The sequence below is a fragment of the Anguilla rostrata genome, chromosome 3, assembly GCF_018555375.3.
Source record: "Anguilla rostrata isolate EN2019 chromosome 3, ASM1855537v3, whole genome shotgun sequence".
NCBI classification, from domain to species: Eukaryota; Metazoa; Chordata; class Actinopteri; order Anguilliformes; family Anguillidae; genus Anguilla; species Anguilla rostrata.
Genome location: NC_057935.1, coordinates 72,410,434 through 72,429,506, shown reverse-complemented (window position 1 = coordinate 72,429,506; position 19,073 = coordinate 72,410,434). Strand labels below are relative to the sequence as shown.

Here is a 19,073-nt window from a genome sequence, read left to right as displayed (position 1 = left end):
TAGAGGGCGACACAATACGACAAGAATACCTCAACCTCCGCCCGACACAATAGACATAACAGATGGTGGCCAAAATTAAATGATCGACGTATTATAATGCAAGTCAAAGTAGAACAACTGTCCGCAAGCGTCAATCAGGTTTTAATCCGTCGGGGAATTTAATTTGGGTCTGCTGGACATGGATCGAGGCTGAACAGACTTACTGCTGTTTACGTGAATATTAAAACAACACGAGCATTACACAAAACAGCGCTCACGAGAACAAGTTTATCCAGTGAAATAAATTCCTACGAAATTCCTACGAATGTCACCTGGCTCATAAATAACGACATTTCTGTGATAAATAGGCACGAGCATGCACCGTGTGGAATAGAGACTTTGCCAGAATGTTTTCTAAAAAAAAATAATGTGAAAACACGTCTTTTAGCCTACATTTGCATAAGTATTCAAAATAGCTCATTCAAACCGGAATGCTGCTTGTTTTGCATCGTTTTTCAGTTCTCGTTGACAGAAAATCCACCCCAACCACCGATTCCAACTCTCTACTAACTACGGCCGTGTCCGAGTCAGCCGAACTGACTACTATTGAGCAGACTACAGATTGTATACAACTTATATACTCAATAGTAGGCAAGTAAGCCTTCATATGTATTAGCTCAAAATACGAGACAGGTAGGCAGTGTAGGCCTAATTAATAATTATTCAAAAAAAAGTAAAAAGAAAATTAATTGTGATAATGAAAATATCAAACTAAATAATAAATATTTCCAGGATAAGCAGTATCCAAATAAAAGGTGTACAGCGATTGTGAAAGAAAAAATAAATAAAGGAGAATGAATGTTTTTGTTTGACCATCATTATTGCATCACAAACATTTTAGTTTAGGCACTATATGCCTATTTGTGTGTGTGTGTGTGTGTGTGTGTGTGTGTGTAAAAAAACACTATTTTTTCCACATTACATTACATATAACAATCTTGGGGTGAACACGTGCATCTTTCCAAGTTCAAATTTCCCCCCGAACCGCGTCTGTTCAGTGTACTTTACATGCGGACAGCCACCAATAAATTCATAGGGTTATATTTTTGCCACATTTTATGCCTACTCGCACTCTGTTAAAGCTGTAACGCGTTTTGTCACAGGCAAAGCCAACAGTTATGGCTCGTTCTATCTCGGAGGCTGCCCCGTCCCGTGGCTGTAGTGGTACACCCCCCCCCCCCCCACCCCCCCCTCTCTCCAGAGCGTCTCAGTTCTTAGATATTCCCTGCTGGCGACACCGGACTGCAGACTGAGGTGATGTGAGGAGAGTGGAGGAGGGGGATCACAAACGCAAACGTCATTAATCCGGAACGTCCTGGCTGATGATGTGGCTCATAGCTTTAATGTGGCTTGCAGGTACGTTAAATGGCGCTTGATTTGTTCTGTAATGAGATGTCAGTGTTAAATCCGCTCTAGCAGAGTTTATGTGAGTCTAAAAGTGAGCGTATGGCCTGTAATACTGTTATAGCAAAAATATAATAAAGTATATCAGAGTAGAGCTTACACTTTGTAAAATAAAAAATGAAAATCAAACAATACACAGGCTGAATATAGTTAGAAAAGTATGTTTTTTCTTATCTGCTCTCTGTTTTGAGGTCTGCTCTGGACATTGATGTGTTGCTCTGTGTACTTTCTGCACAGTAAAATGCCCGGTGTCAAATCAACTCTCACAGTGTACATATGGCCCAGAGTATGAGCATGCAGCATGTACTCTGAGCTGATTTAACACTGCGGTTTAACAGTGTGGTCACCTGCGTTTCCTTTCGCCGAGCATGATGGTCATTTAATCTGCGTTTGTTTGCTCAACGTGCGGCTCTTTGTACTGCCCGGTACAGGACGCCTTCGTCTTCTGAGCTGTACTTGCGATGCCTGAGGCGCACACAAATTCGGTCCTCCGTCAGCAGGTGCACACGCGCGCACGCGGACGGACGCGCGCGCGCACACACATCCCTGAGACACGTGTATACACCTGTGTGTCTGTTCACAACAGTATGCTGGTGTTGCGGTCGTATAGACGTGTGAGGACATGCATCGTGATTTTCAACGTTATGGTGGGGAGTGCATGAGTCCTAAAGGCAGGCAGTATTCTGCTGTTGAAGTGCAAAAAGTGTGTCCAGTGCAGTGTGTGAGCAGTTATGCTCTGTGGTGTTGCTCTGTAAAGTCTGTGTGTCCAGTGCAGTGTGTGAGCAGTTATGCTCTGTGGTGTTGCTCTGTAAAGTCTGTGGGTCCAGTGTTCAGTGTTTTCGTGCGAAATGTTTGAGTCCAATGTGAGCAGCTACTCTGGTGTTGCAGTGCAGAGCATTTGGGTCCAGTGAGCGAGTTGCATTGACTGTCACAATGAGGAACACGTGGTTATTAGGAGAACCTTGTGGGGGTCTGAACTTTTATACAGCAATGCATTTAAGACAGCAATGCATTTTTGTTCTCTATCCAATTTCTCTATATTTTTTTTTTTGGTCCCACTCTTCCTGTCCTCGCCCTCTCTCTATCTGTCTCTGCGTCTCTCTCTCCCTCCCCCACAGCAATTCAGTTCAAGTGGCTTCATTGTCAGTACAAAGAAACATTTGTGTTTCCAGTGTACATCATCTACCTCATTCAAAGCACACATTACAAAAGGGTGCTTAAATGTACAGCTGGAAGATTTACAGACCAAAAAGAAAAGGAAAAATTAGAAAACTTGGAAATAATTTAATTTTAAATAGCTGCTATGTGACAAATTTGTTGTGAATTTCACCATATAGATACAATTTGATTTCTTGATTTATCGATTGTTTGATAAAACACTACTAAAACTACTTAAAATGAGATCATTGTGAATTTATCTATTTATAGGACCACATGTGTTTTTTAATGCAGTTGTAACCACTTTGAAGTTACCTGACATGCTAACATAAGCGTAGATAATCGCTTCCAAAGGGCCTTACAGAGAGAGGTGACGTTTGGCTCCCTGAGATCTGATTTTTCCTGGAAAGGCAGCTGCGGTCTTGTGCAGATTGGCACGCCGGTTTGCTCTCGTGGAGCCGGATCCTGTTAGAGCCTGTGTTCTGCTGGAGATCTGCCAGAAGGAAGTTCATTTCTTTGCTACATAAGACTTCGGGCCACTCCGAAACTCTGGCATATAATCACCACCCCCCCCATCCCTGCTCTGTGCCCTCCCCACCCCCCCCACCCCCCCAGTCTCCAGGTGTGGGGGTGTGGAGGTGACGGTGGGGGAGGAGCGGATGTTCGCCCCGCTGTTTGAGGAGGTGGTGCTCCGGTGCAGGTACTCCAGCCGCTCGTCCCAGACGCCGGTGGTGCAGTGGTGGTACAAGTCCTACTGCCGCGGCCGCACGGCCGACGCCTTCGGCTTTCCCCAGTCGCTGCTGTTCCGCCGCGCCGAGCCGGCTGGCTCCTCCCACCTGGACTGCTCGGACGCCGCCCGCACCGTACGCATCATCGCGTCCATACGGGACTCCACGGCAACGCTCACCGAGCACTACAGAGACCGGGAGGACATCAGCATCATCAACGGTATTATTATTATTATTATTATCTTAATAAAAGTGTATTAATATGACCCTGAGATGACCTTTGACCCTGTGCCCTCACCCTGAGCAGAGATGGACCTCCGGATTGGGCGGCTGCAGTGGGGGGACAGCGGGGTGTACCAGTGCAAGGTGGTCATCTCAGACGATCCGGAGGGCACGAACGAGGCCCAGGTGGAGCTGCTGGTGCTGGGTGAGTCCACACAGGAAGTGAAGGCCCAGGTTGAGCTCCTGGTGCTGGGTGAGTCCACACAGGAAGTGAAGGCCCAGGTTGAGCTCCTGGTGCTGGGTGAGTCCACACAGGAAGTGAAGGCCCAGGTTGAGCTCTTGGTGCTGGGTGAGTTCACACAGGAAGTGAAGGCCCAGGTTGAGCTCTTGGTGCTGGGTGAGTCCACACAGGAAGTGAAGGCCCAGGTTGAGCTCTTGGTGCTGGGTGAGTCCACACAGGAAGTGAAGGCCCAGGTTGAGCTCCTGGTGCTGGGTGAGTCCACACAGGAAGTGAAGGCCCAGGTTGAGCTCCTGGTGCTGGGTGAGTCCACACAGGAAGTGAAGGCCCAGGTTGAGCTCTTGGCGCTGGGTGAGTCCACACAGGAAGTGAAGGCCCAGGGCACAGCCTTTGATTTGTCTGGATGCAGTATGGTCAGTCTGTGCAACCAGTCCACTAATTCCCCTTCACTCTCCCCACTGAGCAATAACCTGAACCTGTGTCGGGTCCTTTGCTTTCCACAGGTAAGGTTGGGGCGCTGGATGACTTCCTGCCTGGGTTTGACTTGGACTTCATGCCGGGTACGGTCTTGTCTCCTGTTACAGAACCTTTCCCCTGGCTTTCACTGTTCTAGCTTTTCCCGTTGCTCCCACTCTCCAATCACATCTCCTCCTGCTATGAAGTCACTGTGCCCAGTATCTAATCCTATCCTCCTGCCATGAGGTCACTGTATCCAATATCCAATCACATCTTCTCTTGCTATGTGGTCACTTGACCCAATATCCAGTCACACCTACTCCTGCTATGAGGTGACTGTACCGCAGAGTCAGACATTAGTAATGGAGCCAGTGCATTTTGGCAGGCAGCAATAACAGAGGCCTGTTCACTCCGCTCTCTCCTGCAGACTGGGTGTTTGTGGCCTTGGTTATCCTGGGTGGTTGCTGCTGCCTCCTGCTGGTGGGAATCTGCTGGTGCCAGTGCTGCCCCCACTCCTGCTGCTGTTACCTGCCCTGCTGCTGCTGCAGACAGCGATGCTGCTGCCCTCAGCACCGTGAGTACTCAACACAATGTGCCCAGCGGTGTTAATGCTTTGTGAATACAACTGTGTTGTGCTCTGCAGTGTTGCTTTATGAATACAGCTATGTGTTTTGCTCTGCAGTGTATGAGGCAGGGAAGGTGGCTAGACCAGAGCCCTTCTTCATTTCTGGGGTCCCCACCATGTTGCCCATCGTGCCCCCCTCCCTGTTCCAGCCCCAAATGGAGAAGAATGTTACAGGAGGTGAGCTGTGCTCTGCAACCCCCCCCCTCCTCATATCCACAGAGTGTGTGTTTGAGAATGAGCACCTTCTGTAGTGGTTCAGAGTGAAGCCCCTGAGCATAGTTTGTCACTGACATACTGTACCCAGCAGCCCTGTGAAAACTGCACCATGCTGACCTTTTCTTCAATGCCTGAGTGGCTGAATGGTGATGTCACTGATACCTGTGGCAGTACACTTGATTGCCATGGCGATGTTACTTTGGTACCTGTGGCAGTACACTCAATCTCCATGGCAATGTCACTTTGATACCTGTGGCAGTACACTCAATCTCCATGGGGATGTCACTTTGATACCTGTGGCAGTACACTCGATCCCCATGGCGATGTCACTTTGAAACCTGTGGCAGTACACTCGATCTCCATGGTGATGTCACTTTGAAACCTGTGGCAGTACACTCGATCCTCATGACATTTTCCCGCCTCCACAGCCAGCAGCCTATCGGAGCTAAGTTGCTTCCCTGACACAGACTCCAGCACTCAGTCCTGTCAGCTGGTCGAGAAGAAAGCAGCCCCTCCTGCCTCTGACCTGTGGGTGGCGCTGTCCTCTCAGGAGCAGTGCTCCCAGACCCCCCCTCCTCAGAGAGACCAAGCAGAGGAGCACATCAGGTACCAGCACCAGATCCTTCACAGTATCAGCAGTGTAACATATGTGTGTGTGTGTGTGTGTGTGTGTGTGTGTGTGTGTGTGTGTGTGTGTGTGTGTGTGTGTGTGTGTGTGTGTGTGTGTGTGTGTGTGAGTGTGTGTGTGTGTGTGTGTGTGTGAGAGAGAGAGAGAGAGGGCTTCACAGAATCAGCACTGTAACCTGTGTGTGTGTGTGTGTGTGTGTGTGTGTGTGAGAGAGAGAGAGAGAGGGCTTCACAGTATCAGCACTGTAACCTGTGTGTGTGTGTGTGTGTGTGTGTGTCAGGGCTTCACAGTATCAGCACTGTAACCTGTGTGTGTCTGTCAGTGTTGAACAGTGCTGGTCTGTGGTCATGTGACTGCAGGTGGAATCCACGCTCGGAGCACCTGCAGAGGAAGGCGTTGCCCGGGAGTGGGCGGGGCAAGGGGCGGGGCGGGCGGGGCGAGGGGCGGGGAGGGCGGGCCGGCTCCCTGGACGAGCTGGAAGAGTTCGCCCTGTCCTACAGCCAGCGGGGGCGACGGGGGGAGGCCAGGGGGCGGTGTGGCATTCAGCTGGAGTTGCGTGAGCAGAGGGAGGCGGGGGGCGCCCCACACCCCCCCAAAAAGAGACACGGCGGCGCCCCCCCACCGGATGCCTCCCGGGGGCGGGGCCAGGGCGACGGCCGGGGAGAGGGGGACACGCCCTCCAAGACCAGCTCTGGGAAGAGCAGCGACTGCTACCTCAGCTTATCGCCTAGCAACCAGCCCAAACAGGGGGTCCCCCTGCAACCCTACTGCAACACACGCCCTCCCCAGGACCCCACACGCACCCCACGCACCCCACGCACCCCAAAGGCGCACAGAGGAGAACACGGCAGCCACCAAAAAACCGTGAGTAGCACGTCACCGTCATCCATGTCAGAGCAGAGGAGCTTCTGTACCTGAGGGAGAACTGACCTGCTCAGCTATTTCTGCAACAGGGTAACTAGGTAAATCACATGTGTGACTTGTGACCAGGTTTGTTACCTGCGTGAGTTACCTGTATATAGGCGAAGGTACCCACAGGACAGTAGGGGGCAGAGATTTTGCAGTGTTTTGTGCGCAGGTTTCCTGAAGGTTAGGCCAGTGTGTGATCCCTCTCTCACAGATCTGAATAATAGCAGAAGTTGCAGCATTGACAGGTTGCCATGGAGCAGCTGACTAACGTGGGGCTCTTGGTGTATTTTTACAGAACACTTGTCTCAAAAGAGACTCTCTTGTCGTGTGAACGCCTGGAAGAGAAGGACACTGTAACTGGTGTGACGGAAACAGCATCCCGCGATGATCTACTAACAAACACGTACACACACGCGCACACAGGTACACACGCACACACACACTTGCACACCAACACTCACACTCACACACACAGACATACGCACTCTCTCACACACACACACACACACACAAACACGCACACACTCACACACACTCTCTTACACACACACACACACACACTCAGTGTGGGGCAGTGATGTCATTGTAATGTTTGGACACGGTTCTGACTCAGTCTCTCTCCGCCTGGCTCTGGCACAGTGTTCACTTGTGTCACACACAAAAGACGGGTCAGTCTGGGCCTCTTTCACAGTCCAGGACCCGCGTGGGCAAACCCCTCTGTTCGCTCCGCTCATTTATCACCGTGATTCAGAAGCTCGATGACAGGCGGGGCTTCCTGTGTATCGATCAAGCAACTCAGAGTTCATCATCGCCTCTATCATAACTGAGGTGATTTAAAAACTGTCAGGTATAACTTACTAGTGTGCCATGAATGCAGTCCATTTGAAAGTCTCATTTCATGTCACTTTATGTCTAATTTGAAATGTTTGAAAATGAAATGCTGTACACATAACAAGACACTTTGTGGTTTATTCTAACAGTGTTGTCTCATTGTTTTACAGTAGATGTTGACCAAGGAAACAAGTTAAACACTCATTGCTGGCTTGCCCAGTATGAACATACCTTCATGTGCTGGTTCTGTTTTGTTGCTTTAACTGTGCAATGCTGCATCGTTTTTGTCTGATTCTGATTAGGCAAATGTGATTTCAGTGCTAGTTTGTACTTGGCAGGATTGTTTGTTTGTTTGCTGAACAGGTTACCCTACAGGGTTGGAGTCCTGATCTATGTGGTCACTTCTGGCACTACGATCTTTACTTCACTCTAGTGTGTTTCTTTTGCACCTTGAACTAATGCACTTGTTGTACGTCGCTCTGGATAAGAGCGTCTGCTAAATGCCTGTAATGTAATGTAATGTAATGTCTCTAAATAATGTTTTTCTGTCCATGTTTATGCTGCTAAGGACCTGTCTGTGTCTTTGACTGTCAGTGATAACAGTGTAATTTACTCTAATGATTTACACTCAGGAAATCTGAGCCAGGTATGCACTGGGAACATAAGGTCTGTATTTGTTCCATGAAATGAAAACTTTGATTCGACCTCTTACTTCAGAAAGCAGATCTTCGTGGCCAATTGCTGTTTTGTAACTTGTTCTCTTACAGTCCATGATTGCGGTTTGCCGAATGTGAACATTTGCTGTGTCTGAATAATTATGAGTGTGCCGTACAAACCTATTTGCTTCTCTTTGTCTCAGAATAAACTACATGCACACACAGATGCACACACACACAGACAGTAACCAAATACACATTCTACACACAGGCATTTTACACATAGGAGTGTTCAGAAGTTGAGTGGGTATATAGGTCAGCTATTGAAGACGCCGGGAACTTAATTATGGGCCTAATTATTTCACTCGACTGGGGACCTTGGTGTTTTGCAAAGCAATGTAATTGTATCGCTAGTCTTATAGGCAGTGAGGGCCTAGGTTGGAAACTAGCAGTGCAGCTATGCAAACGTGCTAACACCCGGACCCCCTAATGGCAAGTTTTACTCCAGCTAGTCCCATGGGTCTGTGCGACACATCTGTCATTTGTTTATGGTCATGTGTGGTCGTCACTTCATGGTTCAGGGCTGGTAAATGTTTGGTTGTCTGTTGGCAGTAGATTTGTAGTGAGTTACGGTTCTTGTGGTAGATTGGCTCCCGCACTGTGACAGTGTACGTGAGTACGAGCATGAACACAGTGTCTATTGTCATCTCACAGAGAGCCCTTCTCCCAAGAGCACTCAATCACTCACACACACACACACACACACATGCATTCACGCAGTTATGATGTCATTATTGTCTCAGATCCACTTGCAGCTGAGATACAGGGCTTAGGGGCTGCTGCGCTGTGTGTTGGGAGTCGATGCTTTTGCACCAGGAATGAGAGACCAAGGGGAGGCAGTAAGAGGTCAAAGGTCAAACACAAAGCTGGTCTGCGACACTGCTTGGGACTTCATTCACACTTTACCTCACAAACACTCAGGCGAAACACAGCGTATAACCGTCCACACTCTGACAAAGACCCCAACCCTTCAGTTTGCGCGGTGTAGTCATTACCTTTCCGTTCTGGTTTTTAAATTTATTTCGGAGGATTCCACAAAAAAAACAGACCCTGGCAAAGCACTTAAGAGTGTTCCTCAGACGCACAACACTGAGGCAAAATGAAAGGAAGGGAAAGGAAAAGAGCCAGCATTTTACTCCAGTTTATTTGAGCTGCGTGCAAGCTGAATTTCCTTGGCAGTTTTGGTGTGAAAGTCTGTGGGGCAGAGGGTAGAGCACTGGGCTCTTCAGTGTGAAAGTTTTTGGGGCAGAGGGTAGAGCACTGGGCTCTTCAGTGTGAAAGTTTTTGGGGCAGAGGGTAGAGCACTGGGCTCTTCAGTGTGAAAGTTTTTGGGGCAGAGGGTAGAGCACTGGGCTCTTCAGTGTGAAAGTTTTTGGGGCAGAGGGTAGAGCACTGGGCTCTTCAGTGTGAAAGTTTGTGGGGCAGAGGGTAGAGCACTGGGCTCTGCAGTGTGAAAGTCTGTGGGGCAGAGGGTAGAGCACTGGGCTCTTCAGTGTGAAAGTTTTTGGGGCAGAGGGTAAAGCACTGGGCTCGCATGGTAATCTATGGTGCGAGGTGAAACTGACTCTTCATTGAATTTTGGTGCAGGTGGTAGGAACTTGATCTTCAGTGTGAAAATTTATGGTGTCAGTGGTAGGAACTTGACTCTAGTGTGAAGTTTGTGTGGCAGAGGTGAGGACTTGGCTCTTCAGTGTGAAGTTTGTGGGCGAGAGGTAGACACTGGGTCTTCGTGTGCAAGTTTGGGCAGAGGAGAGCACTGCTCCTTCAGGTGAAGTTTTGGGGCAGAGGCGTAGAACCACTGCCTCAGTGTGATTTGGGCAGAGGGTAGAGCATGGTCTCATGTAATTGTTGGCAGAGGGTAGAACAGGGCTCTCAGTGTGAAAGTTTTGGGCAGGGTGTTGAGCATGGCTTGCAGTGTGAAGTTTGGGCAAGGGAGAGCACTGGGCTCTAGGTGAAAGTTATGGCAAGGTCTAGGCACTGGCTCTGCAGTTGTGAAGTTTTTGGCAGAGAACACTGCTCTTAGTGTGAAAGTTTGGCAGAGGTAGAACCGGCTCTCTGGGAAAGTTTTTGGGGCGAGGTAGAGCACTGGGCTCTTCGTGTAAGTTTTTGGCAGAGTAGAGCACGGGCTCTTCCGAAAGTTTTGGGCAAGGGTAGAGCACTGGCTTCAGTGTGAAATTCTTGGGCAGAGGGTAAGCACTGGGCTCTTCAGTGTGAAAGTTTTTGGGGCAGAGGGTAGAGCACTGGGCTCTGCAGTGTGAAAATTTATGGTGCAGAGGGTAGAGAACTTGACTCTTCAGTGTGAAAGTTTGTGGGGCAGAGGGTAGAGGACTTGGCTCTTCAGTGTGAAAGTTTGTGGGGCAGAGGGTAGAGCACTGGGCTCTTCAGTGTGAAAGTTTTTGGGGAAGAGGGTAGAGCACTGGGCTCTTCCGTGTGAAAGTTTGTGGGGCAGAGGGTAGAGCACTTGGCTCTTCAGTGTGAAAGTTTGTGGGGCAGAGGGTAGAGCACTGGGCTCTTCAGTGTGAAAGTTTTTGGGGCAGAGGGTAGAGCACTGGGCTCTTCAGTGTGAAAGTTTTTGGGGCAGAGGGTAGAACACTGGGCTCTTCAGTGTGAAAGTTTTTGGGGCAGAGGGTAGAGCACTGGGCTCTTCCGGCAGGTCGACAGGCGGTTGGTTCCACAGCAGTGGCACCCTTTGGCAGGAGGAGGCCGTACTTCAGTCTCCGGTTCTAAAAGCTGCAGGTTCACGTCTTCCAGAACCCAGGGTTCTGTGCCATCCTCCTCTGGAAATTCTCATACCTGTAAAGGGGGCGGGGCATATTAATGAATCCATTTCACGGACACCTGGATTATCAGGTAAGGGTGCTGTAGGTGTGTGGGGAGTGTTCCATTATCATGTGAAGGGTGGGGGTGGGGGGATAGGGGGTAGGATGAGGGGCCACATAGGGGTGTAAATGCAACATAAGGAGTGCATTTGGGGTGTAAATAGTGATATGGGGTGTTAATGTGGTATAAAGAGGTGAGTATGTATAAAACAATTTAATATGTGAGATATGGAGTGTAAATGTGATATGGGTTGTCATGGCTACCAGCGTAGGATGGAGCTGGCTGGGATGAAGGTCTCTGTGGGGTTGGGGCTCATCTGTGCCTGCGTCACAGCGTAGGATGAGGAGTAATTATACAGGCTGTCCAGCATCTTCTGAGTGAACTGCAGAGCAGACAGGGTTATTACTACACTGCACTTCACTATGGAAGAACCATCATTATTAATACAGCTATTATGCACAATGACCGTGTTATTCCCAGTATTTTTATTTTAAACATTTATTGGACCATAAACATCCCGTGCTTGAATCCCAATAAATGGTTTAAAGTAGAGACAGACGGAGAGGAGGGAGCGGGGGAGGGACGATAGTGCTGGCCAGGTGAGAGTTACCTGTGTGAAGGAATCGACGGTGGACACGTTGGCATTGCACACGGGCATCTGCTGTGCCAGCTGGTCCAGAGCCTCGATGGACACGCCCACTTGTGCCATCAAGGCCGCCTGGGGCACCATCATCCCAAACGGGTGCTCCCCGCCAACACCTGTCCATCATCAAAACCAGCCAATTACAATAAGCTCACACTGCCCACCCACCAATGAGCACTCACCACACACTGTGCACCTGCCAATGAGCACTCACCTCACACTGCACCCGCCAATGAGCACTCACCTCACACTGCCCACCCACCAATGAGCACTCATCACACACTGTGCACCGGCCAATGAGCACTCACCACACACTGCCCACCCGCCAATGAGCACTCACCTCACACTGTGCACCTGCCAATGAGCACTCACCTCACACTGCACCCGCCTATGAGCACTCACCACACACTGTGCACCTGCCAATGAGCACTCACCTCACACTGCACCCGCCTATGAGCACTCACCATACACCACCATAGGCCAGTCACCACTGGCCTCACACCAAAAAACCCAAGGGGTGAACAACTCCAGTCCTAGAGGACTAGTGTGTACACTTTTAGTACACTCTTAGATTACACCCCCGTAAACTCTCACCGGCTTTCAGTCCCGAGATCTTGAAGATCGCGCTGGGCTTCTCGTTGGTAATGAACCCGAGCAGCTGCCACACCTGTCCCACAGAGGCGTCTGGGAAGGAGAAGTACACGGCGCCCCCCATTCCGGCGGGGAACGGCACGGTGCCGAGCATGAACACCACCACGTGGTTAACATTCTCATAGTCGGGCAGGTTGAAGACAAACTTGTCGCTGGCCACTTGCTGCGCGTCCGTCTGCACCTGAAACAGGCAGCGAGCGTCAGGACCGGTCCGTTCGCAGGGCTAACGCGATCAGTATGTTTGGCTAGCTAGCCAGCGTCGTGGCGCTTTCTGAATGCACAGCTGTGCTAAGCAAATTTAGCCAATAATGGCTAAATAAATAATGGGGTTACCAGAGTTTCATTTGCTTAAAAACTGTTCACATCAGCTGAGGCGAAGAGGGAGAAAAGAGAGCGTTCCAGCCCAGAATGTCTGCCGTGCATCACCCAGGTGGGTGACACACTTTGGTGGTGGTGGAGGAGTTTCACTGTAAAGCGCTTTGAGTGCGAGCGTGTGAAAAAGTGCTATTTAAAGCAATATTATTGATTATTATTATTACTATAATACTGTGAACTGAACAGCAGCAGTAAGCAGCCTAAAAGCGCTTCTCCGCTAGCAGCTACCATATCCTAGTCTGGTTTTGACAGCGTTACAACTACAATGCTCAGAGTCAAACTACTGACTGATGGTAACGGTAAATATATTATTAAAGCAATGCCTTACTAACGTTTCAAACGAGCGAATCAAACTCGATATTCTTTTTAAAAAACTGAACTCACCAATCTACCAGCTACTAAACATCCGAACATTTCTGAATTATCGGGAAGCTTTCTTTAAATGACAGAAGTGCATTCAATTTAAATATTTAGGCATTTCACAGTATTGAGCAGATATTAAGTCTTGCGCTGTTATTCCGTTTAAATATTATCGTGGTATTCCCATATTCCCCTCCTTGTAACCTAACGAACAGAAACTTCCAGAGAACCATAGACATTACAGTATGGGGCTAGCGACATTTATTGTACAACTTCCTGTGTGACCCATGAGCAACACTTTCAAAATAAAAGACCATACTATAGAACACTTATAAAAAGTGTTAAAGAAAATGTTAAAGAATATGTAATTTTACTGATAATGGAAATAATCCTACATATCATTTACTTCAAATCTTATTTTACAGACGTAAGTATTTTTCACATTCATATTTAATGAAGTTATTTTCTGATTTTTTTCACATTAGAAGAACTTGTTAGTACTTTCGGTTAATTTCAGTGTTTGATATCTCTCTTGGTCCATTTGATTTAGGCTTTAAATTATGTTTATATTTGTAAAGCTTGGTCATGATATTTCTTTTGTGTCTTGTTTAAAAATTAAAAAAAACATGGGATTGAAGACCACCAATAAATAAATGCATTTGTAGCAATGTTCAACAAAACACAAATATGCACACCGTGTTAGGGAAATCAGCTGGAACATATGGGCACTGAAACATAGGTGGACTGTAGCTATGAATACATGTGTTTACTTGATAAATATGTATTGACTACTTGTCATTTGTTTTGATTCTCAATGCTTTAAATTACAATCAAATAGACCAAGGCAATAAATAGCTATGTATGTATGATTTTATACTTACAGGCTCATTTCCAAAAATGGGGCTTTTACTTTGTCGTGTTTTTTAAGCAGTTGTCAGACTTCCGGTCTTTAAATTCCCTAGCGCTCACTTGACAGGAAGTCAGTGAACGTACATTTTCTTGACACCGGAAACAAAACAATCGAGTCATTTTTCTGTGCTGTCGACTGCTGCGTATATTATCTCTATAAAATTGATTTCGACATGAAAACCTACTCCCATTTACAAAGTATATACACTCCATACATCTGTGTACAGACAGAATTTGGTATTGTGTTGTTTTTTATGGTTTTTTTTTGTTTTTTTTTTACAGATTTATAGAGAAGCCATATTTTGTTTATGTGAATAACATGTATATCTACGTTGAAAATATTTATGTTCGCAAAGTAAATTCATTCACCCTTTTCACTTTGTGCTGTGCATGTGCAGTGAATATGCACAACACAAAAAGGGTTTGCCACATTTAGCGTCCGGCAGATGGCAGTAGAGTGTTTCTTGAGTTTAGACGTCACCTGAGACTGAAGAGGTTCTATGCATTCCGGGCATACGATGGACGACATTTCTAAACGACATTTTTGGATAATCCCAATACTAATTCAGCATATTAATGCATAATATATATCAGAGATTGTTTTGTTGAGATACTTTTTGAAATGTAGTGTATGTGGACACCCCTTCTAATTAGTGGTTTTTGACTATTTCAGCCACACCCATTGCTAACAGGTGCATGAAATCAAGCATACAGCCGTGCAATCTCCATGACAAACATTAGCAGTAGAATGGGTCGTTCTGAAGAGTTCAGTGACTTTCAATGTGGTACTGTCATGGGATGACACCTTTCCAACAAGTCAGTTTGTCAAATGTATGCCCTGCTAGAGCTGCCCCAGTCAACTGTAAGTGTTGTTATTATGAAGTGGAAACGTCCAGGAGCAACAACAGCTCAGCCGATAAGCGGCCACACAAGGCCACACAAGCCCACAGAACGGGGCTGCCACATATTTAAGTGTGTACCGTGTAAAAATAACCTGTCCTTGGTTGCAACACTCATTACAAACTACAGTTACAAACTACCTCTGGGCAGAATGACAGCACAAGAAATGTTTGCCTAGAGCTTCATGAAATGGGTTTCCATGGCCGAGAAGCTGTACATAAGCCTAAGATCACCATGCGCAATGCCAAACATCAGCTGGAGTGGTGTAAAGCACACCACCATTAGACTCTGCCGCAGTGGAAACGTGTTCTCTGGAGGGATGAATCACGCTTCACTATCTGGCAGTCTGACGGACGAATCTGGGTTTGGCAAAATGCATCGCGCCAACTGTCCTGGCCCGAATAGCGCCAACTGTAAAGTTTGGTGGAGGAGGGATAATGGTCTGGGGCTGTTCTTCATGATTTGGGCTAGGCCCCTTAGTTCCCCAGAGATTCTCGAGAACTGCGTGCTGGAGGTGGCGGGGTGTGTGCCAGGGTGAAGGTACGTGGCTATTCACTCACCTGTAGAGGAAACAGGTTTGGCAGGATGAGGTAGCAGCGTAAGGGGTTGCCTGCAAATGTCTATCCCAAATCTTTCTTTAAAATTCCCAATTAATCAAAATCCTACGGATGTGATTTTTGGCAGTCTTAACAGATTGCGACCGTCGATTTGTCACTTGATTGATATCGTTGGAGAGGCAGAGGTTCATAGAGTGGAGTGTGTTTGTGGCTAAAATAGCTTTACTCCTTAGGATCATAAACGCAGGAGCCCTACCGCTTGATGTGGCCGTTCTCCTGTCCAGGTGAGCACAGGGGCTGTGCCGAGCTGCTGAGGCCTGCCCAGGTCCCTGCCCCACCTGCAGCGTCTCCACGTGTCCTTGGTATGACCCCTGGAGTCAGCCGCCAGGTGGGGACTCACACAGGTGAGGACCTCTGTGCAGAACGAGCCCTGCCTGGCCATGCTCTGATTCTGTCTCTGACCTCCAGGCCCAGCCATGCTCTGATTCTGTCTCTGGACTCTGATTCTGTCTCCAGGCCCTGCTATGGCCTGATTCTCCTGTATCTCTGAACTCCAGGCAGGGAGTCGCCTTCCTTTCTTACTGGAAAAGGTGCCTTTGTCACCAGCTCCCTGTGTCCCATTCTCATAAAGAACAGACGCAGACAAAGGAAGACAGCACTACTCACTTACACTACGTTGTTTTTCTCTCTCGTTCTTACTTGTCATTTGATGACATACCCCCCTGCTATTCCGGTATTTTACAGCCATTGTTTTGTTTCCTTCTGTTTGTATTATTACTGTTTACTGTACTACTCCATCCTTATTCGTATGGTAAGTGGAGAGTATTGGGGACAATCGGGATGCATTGGCCAGGGGGGTGGGAGTAGTTTGCCTCCCTGCTCTTCAAAAAAAAAAAACATAATATTATGCAGCGGCACTGAAACACTGGTTTATCTGATTACGTACTTGTCTGCGGATGAGTATGTGAGTGAGAGAGTGAGTGAGTGAGCATACGTGTACCTGTATGCATGTGTGTGCGTGAGTGAGCATGCGTGTGCTTGTGTGTGTGTGTGTGTGTGAGTATGAGACTGCGTCTGTGTGTGTGAGTGTGTCTGTGTGTGTCTGTGCTTCTGTGTGTGTGTGTTTGAGAGAGAGAGAGAGAGTGTGTGTGTGTGTGTGTGTGTGAGAGAGAGAGAGAGATAGTATGTGTGTGTCTGTGTGTGTGTGTGTGTGTGTGTGTGTGTGTGTGTGTGTGCATGTGAGTGTGTGTGTGTGTGTGTGTGTGCGCGCGCGTGAGAACAGAGCCCCCCTCCCCCCACTGAGATGATTTATGTGTGAGAGGAAGTGGCTCAGTTCTGGAGGAAGTGGAGGTTTCCCCTTTGTGACTTCATCGCTGCCCTCATGCCCCTGACCTCCTGTGAATTTGTGCACCAGACCTCTCCATTTTGTGGAACTGAAATCTTTAACAGAATGTGCTCAGCAGCAGCCCACAGCATGGTGGTCAGGCAGTGTGGGTTCTGGGTGGGGTGCAGTGTGGAGTGCTGGGAATGGTACAGAATAATGTGTACCATGGAGTAAGGGGTGAAATTAACTGTGTAGAGTACAGAGAGGTTTAACACCATGGAGTAAGGGGTGAGATTAGCTGTGTAGAGTACAGAGAGGTTTAACACCAAGGAGTAAGGCATGAGATTAGCTGTGTAGAGTACAGAGAGGTTTAACACCAAGGAGTAAGGCATGAGATTAGCTGTGTAGAGTACAGAGTGGTTTAACACCATGGTGTAAGGTGTGAGATTAGCTGTGTAGCATTTTATTTATCTCTCTCTCTCTCTCTGTCTCTCTCTCAGCTATGTCCGTGCTGTTCTTCTCTTTTCATAGTAACTCCTGTTCCATGTATGCTGTTTAATTTTCAGCGTATGAGTCATGTTGCGGAGGTGACTCAAGCTCGGGGGATATGAGTTTTGGGACGTGAGCAGAAACTAAAGCACAAAAGACCCCACTGGCTTAAGGAAGGAATTTTCCCCTGAATTTCCTTCAACAGCCACACAGCCCACATAATATAAATATGTTTATGTTATGACACACAGACACATTCATGTAGATGCACATAATGAATGCTGTGTATATTTGTTTGACATTAAATTCAAAATAGATATTTAATTTAGACAATGTATTCAGTCATTGAAAAACTGTTTGTTGAACTAACAGAACTACAGCTGTGGCTGTAGCTTGCATATGTTCCCAAATACACAGATTTGAAATCTTTTCGTGCAAATAACTCAGACGACAATACACAGTAGATGTACTATTGAAAGCATTTGCATACATTTGTATGTATGCTGATCATTTTTGTTGAAAGAACTGAGAAAACTGCATAACTGTAAAAACACTGTTGAGAATGTACTATTTTGACAGTTTTAATCCCTGATTTAAAAAATGTCACTATGCCAAAAAGTAAACATTAATCACAATGATAAATATGAAATGAATGTACAGTTGCTTGTTTTATCACATTGGTAACAGAGAGCAAATAAAATACAGCAAAAAATGAGATTGCAATGACAAAGCACACTAAGTGCTTTAGAGTATGTCAGCAAATCTCTTCTAAATATGTCACTTAAAAATATCGAAAAGTCCTGCTTGGTTTCGGGGGAGGCTGAGGGTGTGTGAACGGGGGGGGGGGGAGGGGGGGGCGTCACAGAAACACGCAATGAATTCAGGCGTGACACTCTCACCCACAGTCTCACTTCTCAAACAAATTCATGCTTTCATTTTAGAGACCAGATCCCACGGCTCTTAAGAGGGCTGCCCTGAGAAGCGGGCTTCGCCTGGCTTCGCCTGGGTCTGTCTGGCTTCGCCTGGGTTCGCCTGGCTTCGCCTGGGTTTGTCTGGCTTCGCCTGGGTTCGCCTGGGTCTGTCTGGGTTCGCCTGGGTTCGCCTGGTCTGTCTGGGTTCGCCTGTCTGTCTGGTCGCCTGCTTCGCCTGGTCTGTCTGGCTTCGCCTGGGTTCGCCTGGGTCTGTCTGGGTTCGCCTGGCTTCGCCTGGGTCTGTCTGGCTTCGCCTGGGTTCGCCTGGGTCTGTCTGGGTTCGCCTGGGTTCGCCTGGGTCTGTCTGGCTTCGCCTGGGTTCGCCTGGGTCTGTCTGGGTTCGCCTGGGTTCGCCTGGGTCTGTCTGGGTTCGCCTGGGTTCGTCTGGGTTTGTCCGGGTCTGTTTGGGTCTGTCCGGGTTTGACGGACTTCCTCCGGGCTTATCTGAATTTTCACACCGTCGCTGACGTAGCGCTGTGAAAAAGGGCTGCGTCACTGAAGGCAGAGAGAGAAAGCAGAAGTCTCCGGCGCAGAACTTCCCTCTCTTTGTTTCAAAAAAAGGCCTGGAGCCTCTCAGTCTGTTTCACCATCACTTCCTCCCCAGAGAGGCCCGGCAGTGTGGGATTCCCGGGGTTACGTGAGAATCCCGAGAGACATTACATTACACTACAGGCATTTCACAGACACTCTTATCCAGAGCGACTTACACAACATTTTACACAGCATTTACACTGCATCCATTTACACAGCTGGATATATACTGAAGCAATGCAGGTTAAGTACCTTTGCTCAACGGTACAATAGCAGCGTCCTACCCGGGAATCATAACTAAACTTAAATTGCCATTGTTATTACTACCGATTCTAGTATTATGGTGTACTGCAGTTCTGCGTGTGGTTTGTCC

The 19,073-nt window shown here is 47.8% G+C and overlaps 2 protein-coding genes across 3 annotated transcripts; one reads left to right on the top strand and one right to left on the bottom strand.

The window, feature by feature from the left end:
* Window positions 1-1,255: 1,255 nt before the first annotated feature.
* Window positions 1,256-8,283, top strand: LOC135251972 (immunoglobulin-like domain-containing receptor 2). Its single transcript, XM_064329853.1, has 9 exons — window positions 1,256-1,395; window positions 3,217-3,549; window positions 3,637-3,756; window positions 4,293-4,349; window positions 4,673-4,819; window positions 4,928-5,047; window positions 5,515-5,692; window positions 6,074-6,578; window positions 6,919-8,283. Exons 1-9 carry the CDS (start codon window positions 1,362-1,364, stop codon window positions 6,952-6,954), a joined length of 1,530 nt encoding a protein of 509 aa, XP_064185923.1. The 5' UTR covers window positions 1,256-1,361; the 3' UTR covers window positions 6,955-8,283.
* Window positions 8,284-10,444: 2,161 nt separating this feature from the next.
* Window positions 10,445-13,269, bottom strand: hikeshi (heat shock protein nuclear import factor hikeshi). 2 transcript variants are annotated; one of them, XM_064329696.1, is made up of 5 exons: window positions 13,044-13,269; window positions 12,228-12,465; window positions 11,601-11,749; window positions 11,254-11,372; window positions 10,445-10,963 (listed from the first exon to the last, which is right to left on the bottom strand). In XM_064329696.1, the coding sequence occupies exons 1-5, from the start codon at window positions 13,071-13,073 to the stop codon at window positions 10,909-10,911; spliced, it is 591 nt and encodes a 196-aa protein (XP_064185766.1). In that variant the 5' UTR covers window positions 13,074-13,269; the 3' UTR covers window positions 10,445-10,908. The 2 variants fall into 2 exon arrangements, with proteins under 2 accessions (XP_064185766.1, XP_064185767.1); XM_064329697.1 differs by lacking the exon at window positions 13,044-13,269 and adding an exon at window positions 12,618-13,016.
* Window positions 13,270-19,073: the final 5,804 nt, after the last annotated feature.

Excerpts from the sequence above, each read along its gene's own strand:
- LOC135251972 (XM_064329853.1), top strand. The coding sequence starts at position 1,362 with ATGATGTGGCTCATAGCTTTAATGTGGCTTGCAG. Across the intron at positions 3,550-3,636 it reads GGACATCAGCATCATCAACG|AGATGGACCTCCGGATTGGG; the intron begins GTATTATTATTA and ends CACCCTGAGCAG. Across the intron at positions 6,579-6,918 it reads ACGGCAGCCACCAAAAAACC|AACACTTGTCTCAAAAGAGA; the intron begins GTGAGTAGCACG and ends GTATTTTTACAG.
- hikeshi (XM_064329696.1), bottom strand. The coding sequence starts at position 13,073 with ATGTTCGGATGTTTAGTAGCTGGTAGATTG. Across the intron at positions 11,750-12,227 it reads GATCTCGGGACTGAAAGCCG|GTGTTGGCGGGGAGCACCCG; the intron begins GTGAGAGTTTAC and ends GATGATGGACAG. Across the intron at positions 11,373-11,600 it reads CCGTCGATTCCTTCACACAG|TTCACTCAGAAGATGCTGGA; the intron begins GTAACTCTCACC and ends TCTGCTCTGCAG.